At 49.0% G+C, this 20,677-nt stretch overlaps 1 protein-coding gene across 2 annotated transcripts; it reads right to left on the reverse strand.

Moving 5' to 3' along the window:
- Nucleotides 1-418: 418 nt before the first annotated feature.
- PTGS1 (prostaglandin-endoperoxide synthase 1) lies at nt 419-20,650 on the reverse strand. Of its 2 annotated transcripts, XM_008056790.2 has the most exons (11): nt 20,591-20,650; nt 20,414-20,503; nt 13,634-13,750; nt 13,093-13,233; nt 12,747-12,890; nt 10,628-10,809; nt 10,443-10,526; nt 8,494-8,740; nt 5,714-6,000; nt 2,894-3,041; nt 1,162-1,517 (listed from the first exon to the last, which is right to left on the reverse strand). In XM_008056790.2, exons 1-11 carry the CDS (start codon nt 20,595-20,597, stop codon nt 1,162-1,164), a joined length of 1,803 nt encoding a protein of 600 aa, XP_008054981.1. In that variant the 5' UTR covers nt 20,598-20,650. The 2 variants fall into 2 exon arrangements, with proteins under 2 accessions (XP_008054980.1, XP_008054981.1); XM_008056789.1 differs by having other exon boundaries at nt 419-1,517; nt 20,414-20,597.
- Between the last annotated feature and the right edge of the window lie 27 nt (nt 20,651-20,677).

Consider the following 20,677-nt stretch of genomic DNA (forward strand, 5'->3'; position numbering starts at 1 on the left):
CTCTGAGATTGAGTTGCCTGGGTTTTGAAATGGAGCTTATACCACCCACTTCACACTGTTGGTGTGAAAATAAATGAGAATTAAGTGTGTGAAACTGGCCCCAGATGCTCCTCATCTCTGTTATATGTTCTGTAAGGAAGGAGGTTGTTTTAATCAGATGGTAGGAATTAAATGCTATATATCACGGGGCTGGGGCATTGGACATTTTAGGAGAGCATCCTGAAAAGGGCAATCCCTGACCCACAAGGAGAAAAGAAGCACCAGTGGTAAAACATCTACACAGTGGTGTGCCCAGGGATCCCAATGGAAAGTCTCATACTGCAACTTCTAGCACACCCAGCTTGCAGCTAGGAGAAGAGCCAGCCACACTTGGTGTTGCCTCTGCTTTTGGGGATGGAATCAAGAGATACAGAGCAGGCAACTTTGGAAGGAGAATTTTATTAGCTTCATGAGTAACAGCTGCCACAAGTCAAGACCTGGATGGGGACAGAGCTCTGGTGGCTTACAACCAATGGCATGAAAAAGCCCACCTATTCTCTTTACATCCTCAGACCAGGGTCTAAGTAGGAGGTCCCAGGAAGAACATCCAACTTCTTGTGCCCTCAGTGCAAGCACAGATTCAGGCAATGCATTCTTGTTGGACATCAGGATCTCCTGCTCTATGGATACCTCATTGAACAGGAAAATGAGTCAAATCAACATTCTAGGCTCAGATCATGACTGATCTGGCATACCAGCCACTGTTCTGGATCATCAGCCAGGAACACAACGTCCTGAATCACGATCAGAAAGTCAAGATTCTGGAATGCAAAGTAAGAACCCTCTAACTTTCTAGATTTCATCAGGGGCTCCATATTCTAGAATCCCTACATTCCAAATCACCCAGAAATCTACATTCTAGGTGGTCAACTAGTGTCCTGGCAGGGCCAAACGAGAACAACTCCTAACATTCTGAAGGGTTGACAAGGAATTCAGCATTCTAGAATGGCAAACAGAATCACAATATTCCAGATAATGGGTGAGACCCAAAGTTCTAAGTGTCAACTCCTATACTCACAATGCCAAACCAGAAAATCGACATTGAATACCATCAACCCTGGCCTCAGCAGTCTGGAATGACAAGCACAAAGCTCTCCCCTCCAGGGTGCTGCTTCCCTTCCCTCAGAGCTCTGTGGATGGTCGCTCCACAACAGTCTCATCGTCCTGACTGGAGTTGGGCACATGGAAGGAAACATAGGGACAGGTCTTGGTGTTGAGGCAAACCAGCTTCTTCAGGGTGGCCGTGTTGACAATGCTAAAGCCCATCTCACCACCAAATGTGCTCGGCTTCCAGTACTCTGGAGAACAGATGGGGTTTCCCAGGAGACCCTTGAGGGAAAAGGGAGCCCCGATCTCTATCATACTCTCCCCAAAGATGGAGTTCGGTAGGCACTTTTCAAGAAGCAGCCCCGGATAGAACTCCAAGGCATCGATGTCTCCATATAGCTCCTCCAGCTCCACTGCCATCTCCTTCTCTCCTACAAGTGGAAAAAGCTAGAGTCAGAGCCATGGTGCCATTAAGGTCAAACTAGGGTGGGACCCTCCCAGGCCCACCTTTTTCTGAAGGTGATAGGGACCCCAGGAGAACAAATTGAGAAACTGAGCACACGCCCTAGATTTCAGAATGGTTGGCATTGGGGGGGAAAAGGAAAGAAAGCACAAATTGATCCTCCTCCTGGACTGGGTCTAGGAAAGGAATATGCTACTAAAAAAAGAGCCAAGGGGCACAGACTTGTCACCAAACAGCATGTGTTCTTGAGCAACTCATTCTATCTCTGGGCCCTAGTTACCTGATCATCACAGCAGGGAGAATGCTCCCCATCTCGCTTCCTTCACAGGCAGGTTTCAAGGCCTTGCTATGGCTCAAGGCCCTTGATTCTACTAGAGCTCAAAGATGTAGTCCAAACTCACACAAATTCAGTGGAAGTGTTCTTCTGTCCCTCTAGACCATTTGTCATGGGGGATTAAAGAAATTACTGTCACCAAACAGCATGTGTCCCTGAGCAACTCATTCTATCTCTGGGCCCTAGTTACCTGATCATTACAGCAGGGAGAATGCTCCCCATCTCACAAAAATTACTGCCCCAGGATCATCCACACTCTGCGAGACCCACATGTTCACAGATAGTGGCCAAGGGGAGATATATGTGGAGCTTCCCTACCCATTTCCTCAAAACCATTCTGGGCACTGGACATGGCCCATGTCACACCCTGCTTCAGTGGCTCTTGTTTTCTGTAATAAGGGTTGCCCAACATCTGGAGATCTTGGAAAAACATATCCATATGTCTGTATATACAGATTCTCGGACACTACCCAGGCCCACTAAATCAGAACCTCTGTGAGAGGCATCTGAGGTCTGGTATTTTAATCTGCTTTTTAAGTGCTTCTTATACAGTTGGTCCATAAATAGATATTTTGGAATCACTAGACAGAATAAAACCCAAAATCTTAAGTATGGAAATCAAGATTCTACAGTTAGCCCCAACCTCCCATCACTAACACCTCCTCCCCAACACAGGCCACTTACTTCAGCCACATCTACGGACTGTTTCCCCAAATTGGCACACACATCTGTGCCTTTGTGCTTCCTGCTGCTCTACCTAAAATGCTTTCCCCTCCATTCTCCCACTGGAAAACTCCTATTTATTCCAACCCCAGCTGAAAAGACACCTCTCCCTAAGTGGGGCTATCTGTCACCCCTCACCACTCCAGCACAGTGCTTCCATGCCCTAATAAAGCCCACAGTCACTGTGCTTGCCACATGTGTTGTCCTATTCTGTTTCTTTGACATCTCCCTCACTTTACTGTGAGTCCTTCGAGGGCAGGGACTGTGTCCAGGAAACAGCTGCTCACCTGTGAGCTCCTGGAAAGAGGTGTAGGGCTTCATGCCAAACCTCTTGCGGTACTCATTGAAGGGCTGCAGCCGCATCTCCCGCGACTCCTTGATGACATCCACAGCTACATGCAGGACATGGTGATCCATGTTCCTACCCCCACCAATCTGCAAAGAGGTAAGCACAGCAGTGGTCTCAGAGCCAGGCCACACTGTCCTGGAGCCTGTAATATCCAAGGAAAAGAGCTTCCAATCACAAGTCCCTTCTGAATGAAGATCAAGGACATGGCACTGCCTAGCAGCCATAACGCTTGGGATCTGTCCCTGGATCTGCCACTGCCATGCTCTTTCCAGAGTCCCTCTGGGTCTCAGTTTCCTCATGTTTAAAGTGTGGAGTGGGCCAGGAGGACCTCTTCGGTAACTCAACAGCTCCCTGGTACTTTGAATTATACAACAGGTGGCATAATCCTCTGTGAAGGGAGGGAAAATAAAATTCAAAGCCCAAGTTACCTGGTGAGATAAAGAATGCTCCAGGAAAAGTTTCTGATTCCTAACAGTTAAGGAGCATCACTCTAAAGACAACTCTATTGCTCCAGATGAAATTTAATGCTTAAGAGAGAGTTCTGTTTTAATAGAAGAATAATTGGGCAAGAAAGAAGAAAAGCATGACTGGATAAAATCATATATCTTGGAGCAAAGCAAGCAGAGGTTGATGCCAATTCCAGCTTGACCATTTACAAGCTTTGGAGCTGCTAGGGGTTGAATTGTGTCCCCCAAAAATATGCTTTGAAGTTCTAATCCCCAGCACCAGCAAATGTGATCTTGTTTGGAAATGGAGTCTTTGTAGATGTAATCAAGTGGAGATCATACTGGATTAGGCTGGGCCCTAATCCAATAACTGATGTCCTTATAAGATGAGAAAAGAGAGACACAGGGAGAACACCACATGACGATGGTGCAAAAATGGGAGAGTGATCCATCTACAAGCTGAAGAATGCCAAGGATTGCCAGTAACCACCAGAAGCTAGAACAGAGACACAGAGCCTTCAGAGAGAGTATAACCTTGTTGATACCTTGATTTCAGACTTCTAACCTCCATCTGTTTTAACTCACCCAGTTTGAGGTATTTTGTTTCGGTAGCCTTAGCAAACTAATATAGGCACTTTGGGCAGTTACTTGAGCTAAGTTGTGTCTCCTATTATGTAAAAATGGGGAAGGTAAAAACAAGTACCTGATATGGCTGTGGTAAATTAAATGAGATAAAGTATGCAAAGCAGTTATCACAGTGTCGGTCACATGCTTACCCCCAGAGTGTAGTTGTACATGATGGTTATCAGGGGAAGCCCTGTCTTATCACGTCTCCCACTCATCTTAATATTCTGAGAGTCATCACATTTCTGTCGCCCTTCTGCCTTGTGCCAGCTGCAACACTGGGGCTTTTCACATACAACACCATCGTCATTCCTTGAAAATGTTTTGAAAACCATCCAGCCCTCCACAAAGGGTATTTATTGTCTCTGTTCATATCTGTGTCCCCACAGAGAACAAAGGCCATAAACCAGTCAGCAGCTGCCCACTGGTGGCAGCAAATGTTAATTTCAGTCAAATTACCAGAAGGAAACTGAAATCCATATGGTGCCACAACTTCACAGTAAGCCTTAGGATAAGGCTTAGAGAGAAGTAGGGGGTTTGAGGATGACGATGAGGGAGTCAGAGACTGGTTTAAAACTGATGAGATCTTCCAAATCTGGAGAAGGGGATGTTTAAGTGGGAGTTGGTTAGGAATTTCTGGGAAAGAGGATGTATTCATTTGCTGGAGTTGCTGTGACAAGGTACCACATACTGAGTGGTTCAAACAACCAATATCTATTTCCTCACAGTTCGGAGGCTAGAAGTTCAAGATCAAGGTGTCAGCGGGGTTGGTGTCTTCTGAGGCCTCCCTCCTTGGCTTGTAAATGGCCATCTTTTTTCTGTGTTTTCACATGGTAATCTCTGTGTGTGTCTGCCTCCTAATCTCCCCTTCTTATAAGGACACCAGTGATACTGGATTAGGGCCCACTATAATAATCTCACTTCGCCTTAATTATCTCCTTAAATACCTTATCTCAAATGAAGTCACATTCTAAGGTACTAGGGGTTTAGGATTTCAACATGTAAATGTTGGAGAAGAGATAATTCAGCCTCTAACAGAGGCTTATGACTTAATAAACACTATATGCTGGTTCTTCCATGTATATTACCATGACTTGAATATCCTGTTCCTCAAACTGCCATGCCCTCTGACTTTCTGGCCTTTGCCCAGGCTGTCCAGATTCTGCCACTAACACCATCTCTTTCCCTGGGAAATCTCTATTCTTCTCTTCCAATTTCTGCTCAGACATCACTTCCTAACCTATAACCCCCAACTCTGGGCCAGAAGCCCCTGAGTTCCCAGAGTACTGTGGGTTTTTGTATTGTGGTTCTTAGCATGCTCTTGCAATCCTGGTAACATCAGAGAAACACTTAGCACAGTGCCTAACACACAGTAAGTGTTCAAATGGTGTTAGCTGTCATATGACTGTCATCCCTTTCTAGCATGTAGGCACCCAAAGGACAATGACCCAAGAACCACCGCAGTCTTATTCCCCACCCTGTCCCCAGCACCTGAAGTAATGTCTGGTATTGTTGAATGAACAAATGAACAAAAGACTTCATGAAAGAACGATCAAAATCACCCTGTAGAATTGATACTACCCTCATTCTCTGAAAAGGAAATCGAGCCTCTAGCCTCCAAGAAACTGAGATGCCTATCGGATCCCACAGCCTGCCCCTGCCCTCACCAATGCTCCTCTGGGGCTTACCCGGCCAGCTCTCTGGCGAGAGAAGGCATCCACCAGGGCCTCGACCCCATAGTCCACCAGCATGGAGGTGTTGAACAAGAACTGCTCATAGCTGTACTCCTGGGAGCCCACCTTGAAGGAGTTGGGCATGAGTGGGTGCCAGTGGTAGAGGTGGTTGAACTCCATGGCTATGCGGTTGCGGTATTGGAACTGCGCACTGAACAGCAGCTCTGGATCAAACTTCAGTTGCAGCAAGTAGCCACTCAACTGCTGCACGTACTCCTCAATGACAATCTTGATGGTCTCCCCTGGGCAGGAAGGATTGGAAATAGGGTCGGCCAAGCATAGAGACTTAGACACCCAGTATGGAAAGTAGGCCAGTCTGTGAAAAGTGCTTGCTTTTTGTCTCTTAGTTGGTGGTGGGTATTTCATTCTATTTGGCTTTGTTTGGTTTTGTTTTTTAAGTCAGAGATCTCACTCTGTCTACCAGGTTAGAGAACAGTGGTACAATTATGGCTCACCACAGCCTCAACCTCCTGGACTCAGGCGATCCTTATACCACAGTCTCCTGAGTAGCTGGAACAACAGGTGTATTATTATTATTATTTTTGTAGAGATGAAGTCTCGCTATGTTTCTCAGGCTAGTCTTGAACTCCTGGACTCAAATGTTCCTCCTGCCTCAGCCTCCCAAAGTGCTAGGATTACAGGCATGAGCCACCACACCCAGCCCCACTTTGTCTCTTTGTAATAGAATGTGAAAATAAAACTTTCAGTCCCAGGTTTGACTAAGGTCCCAAAACAAGAGCATCAGTTTCTTCCACATTCCAGGGGAGGTTCTAGGCCCAGCTAAGCAGGACATGCAAAAGAGGTGTCCAAGAATTGGTTTTGTGACCCTTGGGAGACTTCCCTCCCACAGAGGTTGGAGAGACCATAGAAGATGGAAAAGTGAAGAATTTATTCAGTAAAGGCTGTCATTATACTAACACACTCAGTGAGGTGTGGGGGAGCTTCAAGGAGACCATGCACAGCTGCTGCAGAGGCAAAAAGGGGGCACTGAGGACAGAAGGTGAGCCTAGTCCTAAATGTATTTCTTTTTTTGTAGAGATGAGGTCTCACTATGCTACCCAGGCTGGTCTCAAACTCCTGAACTCAAGCAATCTTTTCACCTCGACCTCCCAAGGTACTGGGATTACAAGCATGAGCCACAATGCCTGGCCTAATATATTTCAAAACATATATTTCTAATATGTTCTTATATATTGCAATCCTTATGAACAGACTTTTTTCCTCTGCCCCCTAAGTAACCAGCTATAAAGCAAAAAGCCAGGGAAGAAGCAAATTGAACATTCTATAACAAATTGAAAACTGGCCAACTAGATATCAAAGGAAACAGGTTTTGGTCAATTAGCCATTACACAAATTGACTTTTAGAAAATTAACCTGGAGCCACAGAACGTGGTATCAGCAGGTCTGGGTTCAAATCTTGGCTTCACCATTTCTAGCCACTTGAACTTGGGTCGAGTTACTTAATCTCTCCGTGCCTCACTTTCCTTAAGTGTAAAATGTGTATTATAATAATATCAGTGCAATAATTTGCACAAGGTTGTTTTGAGAAGTAGGCAATGAATGTATCTATGCTGCTGGCACTGGGCCTGGCAAAAAAGGCAGTGTCCATACATGTCAGCCAGAAGTAGGAGTACTAAGTGTAGGAATGAAGGGAGAATCTTCATCTACTCACACAAAACAAAAGATCAAACTGAGGCTTGCAACCCCTCCCCACTCAGGGAAGAGCTCCCTTGTGATGGGGTGGCAGTAGCATGAGTTTTAGTGTCGGCCAGACCTAGTTCAAGTCTCCCTCTGCTGAGTGGCCTTGGAGAATTCACTTAACCTCTCTGAATCTTAATTTTCATAAGGGTAATCATATCTGGTTCATAGGATTGTTGGGGAGTTAAATAAAGCACTGAATGTGCAGTGCTCTAGGAGTTTTGCCTTTGGTCATAGTTTCATCACCAGCCAGGGTGCTGGGCAGCCTCCAGTCATAGACTTCCCCTTTCTGGACAGTCTCTGCAATGCTGGGACTTCAGAACCAGCCCCTCCTCCCACTTCAGACTGTTCCTATCCCTGATGCCTGGCTCTTCCAGGGTCCAGTGAATCAGTCACTATAATTGGGACCAGCCATGCCCAGTGGTGCCCAGAGGTGGGGAAAGAGGGATACTGGTGACTCAGAGCGAACATAGTCTGGACAGGGAAGTCAGGGGCCAAACTCACAGGCAGGAAACCATCTGACATTTTAGGTTGTAGACTCGCCCCCGTAGGGAACACAAAAATATCCTGTCCCTGAGTCACCTAGAAGCTACCAGACTCCAGAAAGGTAGATACATGCAAGGCAGGAAACATGAAGACTTCTGAAAGCTAGGCAAGCTGAGGTTTGGCCTTGCACACACGAGGGATATCAAGTGTGCATCTGGGTGCAGTGCAATGGAGAAACTGAGATTTGGGATGGCTGTTTGAGCCACCTAGCTAATAATGAACCATCACAGTCACCCATTTCCTGAAGACCTTGCTGTATGCTAAATGCCTTCCCATTCATCAGCTCAGCAAATCCTTACAAACATTATTCACCCCAACATACAGATTTGGAGACTGAGGCTCAGAAAGGTAGAGAGACCTGCCCAAGGTCTCACGGCCAGTAAGCAGAAAAGCCTGGATTCTAACCCTAGCCTCTGTCCAAGCCCCCCATCCCCTGCTTCTCAGGATAGAGGGCATGACCTTCCAGGGCAGGGCAGGTCTGGAGTCCTCACCTATGAGGATGAGACGGGTTGTCTGGAACAGCTGCTCGTCGTCCCAGGTGGGGTGCTCAGCCTTCAGCAGGTCACACACACGGTTATGCTCACGCAGCCAGAGCGTGGCATAGAGCATGAGCCCGGGAAGCAGCCCAAACACCTCCTGGCCCACGGCCATCTGGCTCTGGAGCGGGACACCCCGCGGGTAGTGCATCAACACAGGCGCCTCTTCTACCGAGGGTGGGTACATCTCTCCATCCAGCACCTGTGGGATGGGGCCTCCTGGCAACCTGGGATGTCTAGGCACCTGCAGCTGCCCACAGCTGACTCCCTCCCGCTTCTACTTCCAGCTGCTGGGCCTCCTCAACTAGGCTGATTCCACCCCTAAATCGCTCTTAAAATCGGTCCCCTGCTCTCCATCTCTACTGCCACCACCCTTGGCCCTCATCTCTCACCCTGAATCTTCTCATTATGTGGGCCCCCATATCCACTCCTGCCCCCACAACAGTCCAGTCTGTACACTGCAGCCAGAGAGATCCTTAATCCAAATCTAGCATCACGTGCTGACTTAAACCCTTCCAAGTCCTCTCTCTGCTCTTGGCAGAAATCAGAAATCCTTAACACGGACCCCACAGATGTCTCTGCCTTCAACTGGAATCATTCTCACTCTCGATCACTAGGTTCAGAAAACACTCCCACTCTTATACTTTCTTCAAGTCACCCAGATGTTTCCCACCTCCAAGCTTTTGCACATTCTGAACCCTCTACCTAGAAAGCACATTCCCATTCTTGGCCTTCCTAACTCCTCCTCATCCTTCATGCAATTCTTGATTTATTCATAACTTCCTAGGAGCCCTTCCCATCCTCCCAACACTTTAGTAGCAACCACAGCTTCTCTTTGGTGGCAGCTACAAGTATAACTAATTATGTGACAAATTTTTCATTCACTCAGTAAACACACACCAAGGGACCACCCTATGCCAAGCATTGTTGCTTGCCCTAAAGATTCAGCAGTGAACTTTGCTTTGGTATTTTTTAGATTTGCATGATCCAAAATGGTAGCCACCAGCCACGTTTGGCTATTGAGCTCTAGAAATTTGGCTAGTGTAAATGAAGACCAACTGAATTTAATTTAATTTATTTTATTTAGGTTGTACTTAATTTAGATTTTAAAACTGATTCTTCAGCTACAGGAAAACCTTAAGTGTACTTAAAATAACTTGGGCAGGTGAATCTACTTATTCAACTACACATTTTATGAAATCTAAATACAGATCTGGTAACTCCACTGAAAATTTAGCACCCAAGTTGAGATGTCCTGTGGGTGTAACGTATACACACCAGATTTCAAAGATTTGGCATGAAAAAATAATATGAGATATTTTATTAATTTTTATTGATTACATGTTAAAATGATAATATTCTAGGTATATTGCATTAAGCAAAATATATTATTAAAATCCATTTCACCTGTTCCTTTTTAGCCTTTTATAATGCAGCCCTTTTCAATCACATACGTGGCTCACATTATATTTCTGTTGGACAGTGCTGGTTTAGACAAAAAATTCTCATAGAACTAGCATCCTAGAGTTTATGTCTGTGTTTTTTTTTTTGAGGGCAGAGCCCATAACTGTGATGGTCACTGCTCAATCACCTGTGCCAGGCACAGTCAAGTGCCCAATTAATATTGTAGAATAATTAAGAATGAATAAATGCAGACTGCAAATGTCCCTCTCCTATCAAACTCCAAAACCCAACTCCCAGGTGGACATGGAAGGTCACATCTTCTCATTTGCTTTTCAAGCCTGGCACCTTCTCCCAGGGGTTCCTGTCTCTCCTCCTGGAACATGCCTCCTGCTCCCATGCAGGCTCTCTCAAGGACATGGCCCAGGCACCCCCAGCAGTCTTAGTCTGGGGAGACCACAGGAGACATTTCCCACTGCCCCCTTCCCCAGGTGCTGCACTACCTGGTACTTGAGTTTCCCATCCTTAAGGAGTCGCAGCTGATACTGACGCTCCAGATTGTCTCCATAAATGTGGCCAAGGTCTACCTGGGAACAGAGAGGGGTCCCCTCAGATCACCCAGGTCCTAGTTCATTGGCAATGATATGCATGTGCCAATTTAGATCCAGAGTCCCTCTTAGATACTCACCCCATGGCCCAGGGCCTTGGTGAAGCCAGGACCCATCTTTCCAGAAGTTTTGAAAAACTGATGGGTGAAGTGTTGTGCAAAGAAGGCAAACATGAGGTTGGTGCCTTGGGGGTCAGGTATGAACTTTCTCCTGAGCAGAAAGTGGCGGCCTAGGAGCTGGGCATCTGGCAACTGCTTCTTCCCTGGTTGGGGAGGTAGGCAAAAGCAGTAGCTTCCTCCTGTCTGAATCTTCTTGCCCTGAGGACTTCTGGGCACACCAGCCCAGAGGGCCTCCTCAGAACCACCTTCCCACCACCACCAGGTAGCCCCCTCTCTACCAAGACTCTAGAAGTACTTATGGGTGACATGACATGATATTGGAAGTTTTCTTTAAAACACTTCATTAAAATATGAGAGGAGACAGATGAAATAAGATTGGTAAACTGTGGGCAAATGTTGAAACATAGTTTATTATACTTTCCCCTCAATTTTTATGTATATTTGCAACTTTCCCATAATGAGCAAGTTAGCCAGAAAGGAATAAAAATAAAAGGACATGGACTCCCTGGCTCTGGGGCAAGGTAGCCTGTGTTTGCAATTGATTACGCCATTTTCTAACTGTCTGAACATAGATAAGTCATCTCATCTCTCTAAACATCAATTTCTTCATCTTTAAAATGGGCAGATGATATCCATTTGACACAGTGGACTTGAGGGTTGCAAGAGATAATGTAAGCATGACAGAGAACCAACTGGCAGAATCTTTTAAATTAAGGATCAGTAAACTTTTTCTGTAAAAAGGCAAATAGTAAATATTTTAGGTTTTGCCGGCCATATGGTCTCTATCACATCTATTCAGTTTTACTGTTGTAGCTGGCAAGCAGTCATGGACAAACCATAAACAAATGACTGTGGCTGCATTCCAATAAAACTTTATTTACAAAAACAAAGTGGGCTAAATTTGGCCTGCAGGTCAAACTTTGCCAACCTATTTTAAATGATTCATCTTTCTGTGTCAGGGGTAAAGTACAAGTAAGTGTCTGTCATCATGAAAATAAATATTGAGAGGTCTTTCTTAATTATGTCAATGCCAGATGAGTCGGCACCCAAGCCCCTCATGGAAAGGAATAATATAATTTTTTAGTTCTGGTGAAGTCATCTTTTCCCTATACCTCATGTGAGGCCCAATGTTGAGGGTTCAAGATCAAAATAAATTCTTTGACTTGAGATGATCAACTGGGTTCCTCTGGCAGGGTAATAAATAAATCAAGCACCCCAAAGGGAACCCACCAAAAGAGAAGTTAGAAGGAATGGTCTTACCCAATAATTTGGAATCATTACTCATTGACACTGGGTAAGGATGGATTCAAACAAAGGGTTAGCAAGACCCAGCTATCCCGGCTTTGGGAATAGTAGCCAACCATGTGAGTGAAAACCATCAGAGTAGTGCCCTCGAGACCCAAGTAGAGACATCAAAGTTCTGAGCCTGCAAAAACACACAACCAAGAGGCTGCACAGGACTGGCATTCAACAGCAACACCTGTGGCAGGAACTGAAATACAGCAATGGTGGCCTGCTGAGACTCTCCTGTGCTCTCTGTATTTAAAGGTGAATTGATGGGTCTAAACTGCATTACCTCCCAGGTTTTGGGCAACTAAGGGTAAAGTGGGAAGAAGGCCTTAAAAGGAAGATACTTGCCAATGAGGCCAAGTGGAATCTTGAGCAATGAAAGAAAAAATGTGAACTTCTTTGTACCTTATACTGGCAAAGCATGGAAGATGGCTTATGTTAGTAAAGAACCAAACATATGATTAATTCCCTCTGACCTTTCAACTTTTAAATCACTCCCAACCCTGCAGGGCCTCAGTCACCAGTAGACAATGTTCAGGCAAAGAGGTACCCTGGAACTGTGGAGACATTAGTCTGACTCTGCCATTAACTTCCTAGGTAACCTCAGGCAAGACCCTTCACTGCTCTTTCCTGACCTCAGTCCTGGTTCTGGACATGCCATGTGCCTTGCCTTGGTCCACCTATCTGTGAAATGGGTCAATAATTGCTCTTCTGCCTGCTTTTTCCCACAGAAGAGAACTGAGCACCTCCTGTGATTCTCAGGCCCAGCTCTTTACCCCAACCCCATTACCTTTGGTTCCCATGGGTGTGGGGCAGTCTTCAGGCACAGAGGGCAGAATACGGGTGTAGTAGCTCACATTGGAGAAGGACTCCCAGCTGATGTAGTCATGTGCTAAGTTGTAAGTAGGGGGGCTGGGGATAAGGTTGGAGCGCACTGTAAAGAGCCAAAACAATGGTGACAAGAGTGTTTCCGTGCCCAGCTCTGTCCCTTTTCCCTGCCTCCTGCTGGGCTGGGGCTTGTTTTATCTGGCATCATAGACTCTCCCCACCCATTGCCCTTATCAGACACCAAGAATCTCAAGAATGGGCAGGATTTCTTGCTCCTCCAGCTTAGGGGGGGCCTGTCCCGCACCTACCTGTGAGTACCAGGCGCATGAGCGTGTCTCGGATGAAGGTGGCATTGACAAACTCCCAGAACCAGCGCCCATGTGTGAGCAGAAAGTGGACAAAAGAGGGGCTGGGCCGCAATGAATTCCGGAGCCAGGTCCACAGCTCAGCTGCAAGGGCAGTGGGAGCCACTCAGTTGGGCCCTCCTGACAGGACCAGAGTAACCAGGGTGGAAAATGGGTACTGAGGATGAGGGCCAGGATGGAACAGGGTAGCACCTATGGAGTAAGGATGGAACCTTGGGAGTGATGACACACAGCAGAGCCAGAACCCAATGTGAAGACAGGGTCAGGGCTAGGGACTATGGTGAAGACTCACTACAGAGCCCAGAACCAGGGAGTGAGGATGAACCACCTCATGCTGTAATCAGGTCAGGGAAAAGGTAGAGCCAGGCAAGAAAAGAGAACCAGGCCATGGCCAGAGATGAGGGCAGGAAACAGGAGTCTAGGAGGGGGAGCCCAGGGAGCAGAAGGGCCAAGGAGAAAAGTGGGAACTGGAGGCGTGGCTCACGGATGGTGCAGTTGGGGCCGGAATAGCCCGTGCGGGTACAGTCACACTGGTAGCGGTCAAGGCCAAAGCGGACACAGACACCCTGGTGCTGGCATGGATAGTAACAACAAGGGTTCACTGTGGGTGAGAAACAGAGATCAGACACCACACTAGGGTGACCTCCTGATCCTATCCAGTCCTTGTGGGGAATGAGGGGCCATGAGGCATGGACTCAAGTCACAGTTCTGTGCTAAATCATTGGGTGACCACTTGTGGACCTCAGAATTTCCCCAAGGGCCCTCCCTGTTTCCACAGCTATGAACATAAGTCCCTCACCCCCACCCCCTGCCGTTTCCAGGCCCTGCTCTGGATCTCTAGCCTAGCGTACATCAGGCCCCCAGGGGAAGTCTCTCCTCCTCCCCCTACTGCCACTGGAGAGGGGCAGGGTAAGAGTCTAGACTCCAGGCTGTGACACTGATGGCTAAGAAACAGCTGATAAGACATTTGCAGCCACAGGCTTCTAGAACATTCACTTCCTGCCTAGTCAGAGCCCAACAGCAGGGGCAGGCTGGTGGGGTTCAGAAAAAGGACAAGAATAGGGAGGGGGATTTCTACCAGACCAGCCCCAAGCTGTGAGTACCTGGACTCTAGTAAAACTGATCTCCTGTATCCCTCCATTTCTACAGAAGGGAAAGAAAAGCAGGTACCATAATACCCACTTTGCAGATGAGAAAACTGAGACCAGAAAAAAGGAAAGTCAGAGAGGGTCACCCAACAAGTCACACCAAACCAAATTCCCATCCCTTCACTTCCACTCCACCCCCATAAGCTCGGCAGTCAAATCCAAGGAAAGAAATTTTCCAGAACCCTAGAAACAGAGTGTAGGTGTGTGGGAGGATGGGGACTCCAGAGTCTCAGCTGCCTCAGTCCTTATTCCTCATAGGCTCAGATTTGGCCCAAGTCAGAATGGGATCTGGACCCTAAGCTCCCGAGGGAGGCCATGGACCAAAGGAACAGGAGAGACACGGCTGGAAACCCTCCTGACAGGGTGAGTGAACCTCTGGCATCCATCCTCCTGCCTCCTGGAGAAACCCAAGAAAGTCCCTCCCTGAATCTAACCCAGATCCCTCTGACCACAGCTTCTTTGCTCAAATCTACACTGCCTCAGCGATTCTTCAACAGCAAAGTTAGAAACTCCTTAGGCTCTTTCGGAATCACCCCACCCCAATCCCCACTCCCACCCACAGCCCACCCCCAGCCACAACCCCACACAGAGTGCCCCTCATTGCTCAACAAGGAAACCAAGGCTCAGGGAAAGGTCGCCGTTTGGCCAAGGAAACAGAACAGAGCAAACCCAGGACTCCTGGCTTCTGGCAGAAGGCTCTTCCCCTGGTCTTACACAAAAAACACCAGGCTCCCTTCTGCAAACATACTTCCTCATCTGGGCTCAGAGCCAACATTACCGGGAAGTTTTATTCTTTGTGCAACTGATTATTGGGGGTCAAGAGGGTAGTGAAAGGCGAGAGCAGCCTGGGATAAAATGCTCTCATCTCAGAGTGCTGTGACCAGAGGGCATGACCCTGGGTGAGGCCTCCCTCACACCCGCCCAAGTCTCAGTCTCCTCACTTCACATCACAGGGCTTGGCCTGGCAGCAGGGTCCTACTGGCAACCTCAGAGACGGCCCCCAGCACCACCATCCCACCCCCAACACACACACACACACACACACACACACACACACACACACGAATTGCAAGAATCATGCAAATAGTTTTGCTTAAGCCTGGCTACTCCCCACAGCCCCACAATGACATCCGTGTGGTACCAGCAGGGGTGCAGGAGGGAGGGATCAGTGAGGAAAAGGCTGGACAAAGAGGCTTTATCAGGCTACCACAGACAGACCTGGCAGGCAGGACACAAGGAAGAGGCCTGGCAGGACCCCAGTCACCCCTACCACAGTCATAGGCCCAGAAAGGCCAAGATGCCTCAGGGTCAGCCCCACAGCTGGCTCAAGGATCGGATCCCTCCCAGAAAGGACTCCTCACCCCTGCTGGAACTCTCTTCCTTACTCCTTCCTGCTCACAATGCTCAATTGGCCTGGCTCATTCACCTGCCCAGGAGCCCCTGTAGCTCCCCACTGTCCAGCTCCCAACCTTGGCACAAAAGGCCCTCTGTCACCCACGGTCCAATCCTACCACATGGCACAGGGGCTAGAGGCACAGGCCTCCTCCAGGCTCAGTCTCCCCATCCTTACCACAGTACAGACCTCCCAAGGATCTTTACAGGTTCTTCCAGCTCAAACATTCCACAGCAGCCCCCTCCCTTAGCCCCCAAGCTAAAGCACTCTCCATCCTTTACCCACTTGCTTCTAAATAAATGTCCTCCAAATTTGCCTCCCCCAGAAAGCCTCTCCTGAATGTCTTCACTTTCCCTCTTCCCCATCCCCCCACCCCTGTCTCCAGGTTCTCTTTCAACCTGCCCTTCTCCACCACAAGATTGCAAGAGAAGGGGCCCCACCTTCCCTGACTTTCTCCTCCCCAGTCATAGGCTGTGCACTCAGCTGGAGCTCAACCCAGGTCTGGGATCCAGATGTGGTAGCCAGAACTTAACAAAAGTTTGTGGAATAAGTAAAATGAGGTGAGGCGATTGGCCACCCCAACTTGGCCAAAGAGAGACCCTCATCTTCCCAGCCCTCAGCAGCTCCCCCCGTGGTAGCCCTAGAGCTCTGCCCCTGCAGGCAGAAGAGCAAAGAGCTGCTCACATCCCTGCCTGCCAAGAAAGGCTGTGCTGTGCCGGAGCTGAGGCTCCTCCCTCTGGGACACCGGCCTGTTTCCCTCCCTCCTCTCCCGTGTTCTTTCCATAAACACCAGCTGCCCCAAGGCAGGAAGAGTTCTCCCAGCAAGGACTACAGCAGCTGGCCACTAAGGCCCCAAGGTGTCCAGGTGCACAGAGAGGAGACTACTTGGCCACAGTTGGACTCAGGTGACCAAGTCCATAGCCTTCTGTGTACACCACTCATTTATCTTCCCACCACCCCTCAGGTTGAGTGGGTGAGACTCTCCATGCACAGTGAGGAATGTGAGGCCCAGCAAAAGCAAAAGACGCGCTGGCCCCACTGCTTTGAAGTTGCAGAGCCAAGGCTTAAATTCCCTTCTCCTCCCTTACCTTCCTCCTCCTGGAGGTGCCCAGGTCTAGATTGGAGGAAGGGATGGGAAGAAAGAGTCACTTTAATCCACATCCTGGAGTTGACCCCAGGTGAAGCAGGTTTGCCATTTCAAGGTGAACCTTGAAAATACTGAATGAACGAAACCAGGACCCCAGACAAAGTATCATCTCCTGCCACAACCAGATCTCTGGGAACTACAGAAAGGACTTCCTTCGGTCTAACTTCAATACTGCATGTTTTCATGCCAACACAGTTCTATGATTAGTGGAGGACACCCCTTTTCATCAAGGAAAAAACCAAAGGAGATGCAGGCGCTGAGTCTAATTCATCTTGAGTTCCCCACACTCATAACAGGACCACACTCATAACAGCACCACATAAGTGCTCAGGAAAACTGATATTTGAGTGTTCTTACTGACTGTGTGTCCTTGGGCAAGTGCCTTCCACCGTCAAAGCCTCATCTTCCTGAATGTCTCATGAAGGAGATAGAGCAGGCAAGCCCAAAGAAGACTTCTCCTCTGACACCCTGCTCCTTTTCTCTCCTCTGGACGGAGTCCATATTTCCCTCTCCACTATTTGTATCAAGATGAATCCCCTGACCCATTAATGGAGAACTTGCTCTCACTGAGTTCTTGGGACCCACCCCCAGAGCTGAGGATGATCAGAATACCCATGTATTGCATACGAGATACATAAAACCCAAAGGTCAACCAGCTAGTCCACATTCCCACAGACGAGGACTGTCCAGAACTGCCTGGGTTCAGAACTTTTCCAAGGATTTGGGCAAGGAAGTGTCTCCCAGTCCAAGAGTCAAGGCTCCATGCCCAGGGCTGAGAGTGGCTAAGGGACAGGCACACCCGGGGAACAATGAGTCCTCCAGGATGCGGAGGTGGCAGGCTTCAAAAGGGCCCAGTGGGGAGCGTGGACCCAAATCCCCTAAGAAACCATATTTAGAGAGTCTCCAGGGACCTTGCAATCAAAGGGGGAAAAAGGGAGCCCTGATGAGCCAGGCCGGGGCCCCAGTTCCTATATCCAGCACCACCACATCAGGCCCAGGCAGCTGAGCCCAGCAGTTGGAAGAGCCCAGCTGAGGAAGCCCAGGAGAGGAAGTCCCCTCCTGGTCCACAGGCCCAGCTGGTGCTGGAGATAGCAGGCAGCAGTGACCCAAAGTGACAGGGAAGCCTCAGTGCAGCTGGGTTCCCTCCTGCCTGAAGTGGCAGGATTAGCTGACCCCCAGTTCCTCTACCTGGCACGCAGCTCTGGGCCCAGGTCATGCTCCTATCTTAGCTAGAGAGTGGGGCACTAGGGCAAGCCCAGGGGCTAGAGGGGAGGAACTTGAGTATTAAGGATCCCCTGCACAGTCTTGTCTCCAAACTGGACTTCATCTCCTCCCCACCAGAGAGGCAGAAGAAACATTCCCTCCCTCTCTGGTGAGTCTGCAGCCCTGTCTCCTCATCTCCTTTATTCCCTTCTAGGGGCAAAACACAGACTTTGGCTTTCAGGGACAGATGCCCAAGCAGCTTGGGCCTCAGTCTACTTGCAGACTTAGAAGTATGAAGGCAGACCAAACTTTCTGCCCAGCACACCACTTGTCATCCGTTCTTTCCTTAATCCTTGCAGGAGCCTCGTTACTGGCTTCCAGCCTCATCCTCCAAGTCATCCATCCACCCTCCTTCTCCTGCCACAAATTGTCCTTATGGTGTCAAGCCTCACAGTGTTTCCCACCCATCACCTCCTTCAAGGTCCAGTTCAAATGTCACCCATTCCAAGGAGCCTCCCTCAATTCCTCCCACTGAGAAGCATCTGATCCCTCCCATGAGCTCACCTCCCTCCTCCCCGTCATGACCCTGATACCCTTGGATGACTGCCTGTTGACATGTCTGCCTCCACCATCAGATTGTAAGCTGCTCCCAGCTCTGTGTCTCCAGGCCCCAGTGAAAGACTGGTATAAAGCAAGCCCTCAAGAATGGGGAAAAAAATTCTGTTTAAACACTTATTATATAAAAATAAGTAGAAAGAGCAAAAAACAAAATGGCACAGACCATGGCTCACTGTGCTTTAGTGAACAGACTATATATACATATAAATACACACACACACATATATGTACATATGTTTATATATATATATATATATATAGAGAGAGAGAGAGAGAGAAAGAAAGAGAGGGACAGAGACGGGGGCGGGCAGGGCAGGCCCTGTACACCAAGAGGCCTGGATGGGGCCAGCTGGGGCCTCAAAGGAAGGGCTGGGCTGATCCAGGAACTGATGAAATGGGTCACTGAGGCAGCCTGATCAATCCCAGCTCTGCCACTCGCTCACTGCAGGGTCTCAGACAAGTGGGCTCACCCCTCTGACCTTTAAGTCCCCTTCTGTAGAACAGGTTTAGCACATCTTCCTGGCAGGGCTGTTGAGAACACCAAAGAAGTGGGTGCCCAGGCCAACCTTTGGAAACTGTAAAGTGCTGGCCACGTGAGTCTTCCTCCCCTTCTCCCCATACACCCAATTGTTGCTCAACTCAAGTCCTTTCCTAGAGTAGCCTCCATCCTCTCCTTTTTCCCAAATGCCACCCATTCAAACCGTCTCCTGCAGGACACTTGGTCTGATCTGAAGTCCACGTGGATAGCTTTCCTCTACTCAGAGCATCAGATCCCCAGAGCATCCCAGCAGAAAGCACAGACTCCCTCTGCCCGCTCCAACCTTTCTTGGCCTCCCTTTACTGGTTGGGAAATGGGGACCCAGAGAGGGATGGGTCACACAGCTAGGTGGTGGAGGAAGCTATGTCCAGGCTGGGTCTACATGCATGTATGCGCGTACACACACACACACACACACACACACACACACACACACACACACACACGAAGTTAGCTGGGGGAGGAAGGTTGGCTGAATGAGGTGCCGAATTCCTTCATCTGGAACCTGGTACATGCATGCAGGAGGAGGGGTGGAATTTCCCCCATCAACCTTCGGGAGATGAAACTCAGAGGGGCCCAGGGGCTATTGCAGGTAAAGGGAGCTTTCAGAGGAAAAACCCTGCAAAGTGTGTGGCATCAGGCAGACCTGAACTCACCATATCCTGTGTGCACTCGGGGGCTTCATCACACCTTGTGAGCCTCTGTTTACTCATCTGTCAGGGGGGACCTCATCTGTGAGGTTCAAACCCCAGAGGAGGCAGCCCTGCTGTGTAAATGTATTTCCACCTCCGTCTTTGTAGAATGGCTGGTGTTCCCGAGCCATCACCAGGGGACACCTTCTCAACTGGGGATGGGAATCAGGATGGGTTCCCAGAAGGCTGAAAGCTGGAGAAGGGTAACTCTTTCGCCAGACGGCTTCCTCCAAAAGGCCCTCACAGGAAACAGCGGGGCTGTTGGGGGAGGAGGCCGCCTGGACAGCTGGGGGTCCAGAACAGGTGAGGTGCATGGAGGGGCTGTCCCTTCTCCCCATGCGTGCGCGAGATCGCAGCCTGCCATTTACCCCAGGGGGAAAAAAAACTGATAGCCGCGTTAAATAAGTCCACGCCCCCGGGAATCTTCGGAGAGCCCCCATCTCACCAATAAACTCAGCCCCCGCCCCTTTCCCACGCTGGGCTAGGAGGGAGTTGGACTAGGTTGGGACGCAGGACCCCTCCTACCTGGCGTGGGCGCCCCTGGGTCTGCGAGCAGGAGCGGGGACGGTTGCAGCAGGAGCAGGAACAGAGGGAACCCGAACGAGAGACTCTTCCCTGCAGGAGAGAAAGACGAGGTGCTGAGCCTGGCATTCAAGGCTCCGCCAGGAGTCCAAGATCCTGGGCGTTCGGGGTCGGACTCACGGCTCATGGCTCGGGCGGCTGAGGGGTGCGGGACGCGGACTGCCTGCCCCTTGCGTGCGTCTCCACCACTGCCCGGAGACGCGGCCC

This window comes from Carlito syrichta, unplaced genomic scaffold (assembly GCF_000164805.1).
Source record: "Carlito syrichta isolate Samal-C Ts95f unplaced genomic scaffold, Tarsius_syrichta-2.0.1 Scaffold302529, whole genome shotgun sequence".
Lineage (NCBI taxonomy): Eukaryota > Metazoa > Chordata > Mammalia > Primates > Tarsiidae > Carlito > Carlito syrichta.

What these genes read in the sequence shown, in the direction of transcription:
- PTGS1 (XM_008056789.1), bottom strand. Translation starts at nt 20,597, where the DNA reads ATGAGCCGTGAGTCCGACCCCGAACGCCCAGGATCTTGGACTCCTGGC. An exon ending in CCAAGGCCCTGGGCCATGGG is followed by an intron (nt 10,527 to 10,627) that starts GTGAGTATCTAA and finishes CTCTGTTCCCAG; the next exon opens with GTAGACCTTGGCCACATTTA. An exon ending in CTCGCCAGAGAGCTGGCCGG is followed by an intron (nt 3,042 to 5,713) that starts GTAAGCCCCAGA and finishes ACCTCTTTGCAG; the next exon opens with ATTGGTGGGGGTAGGAACAT.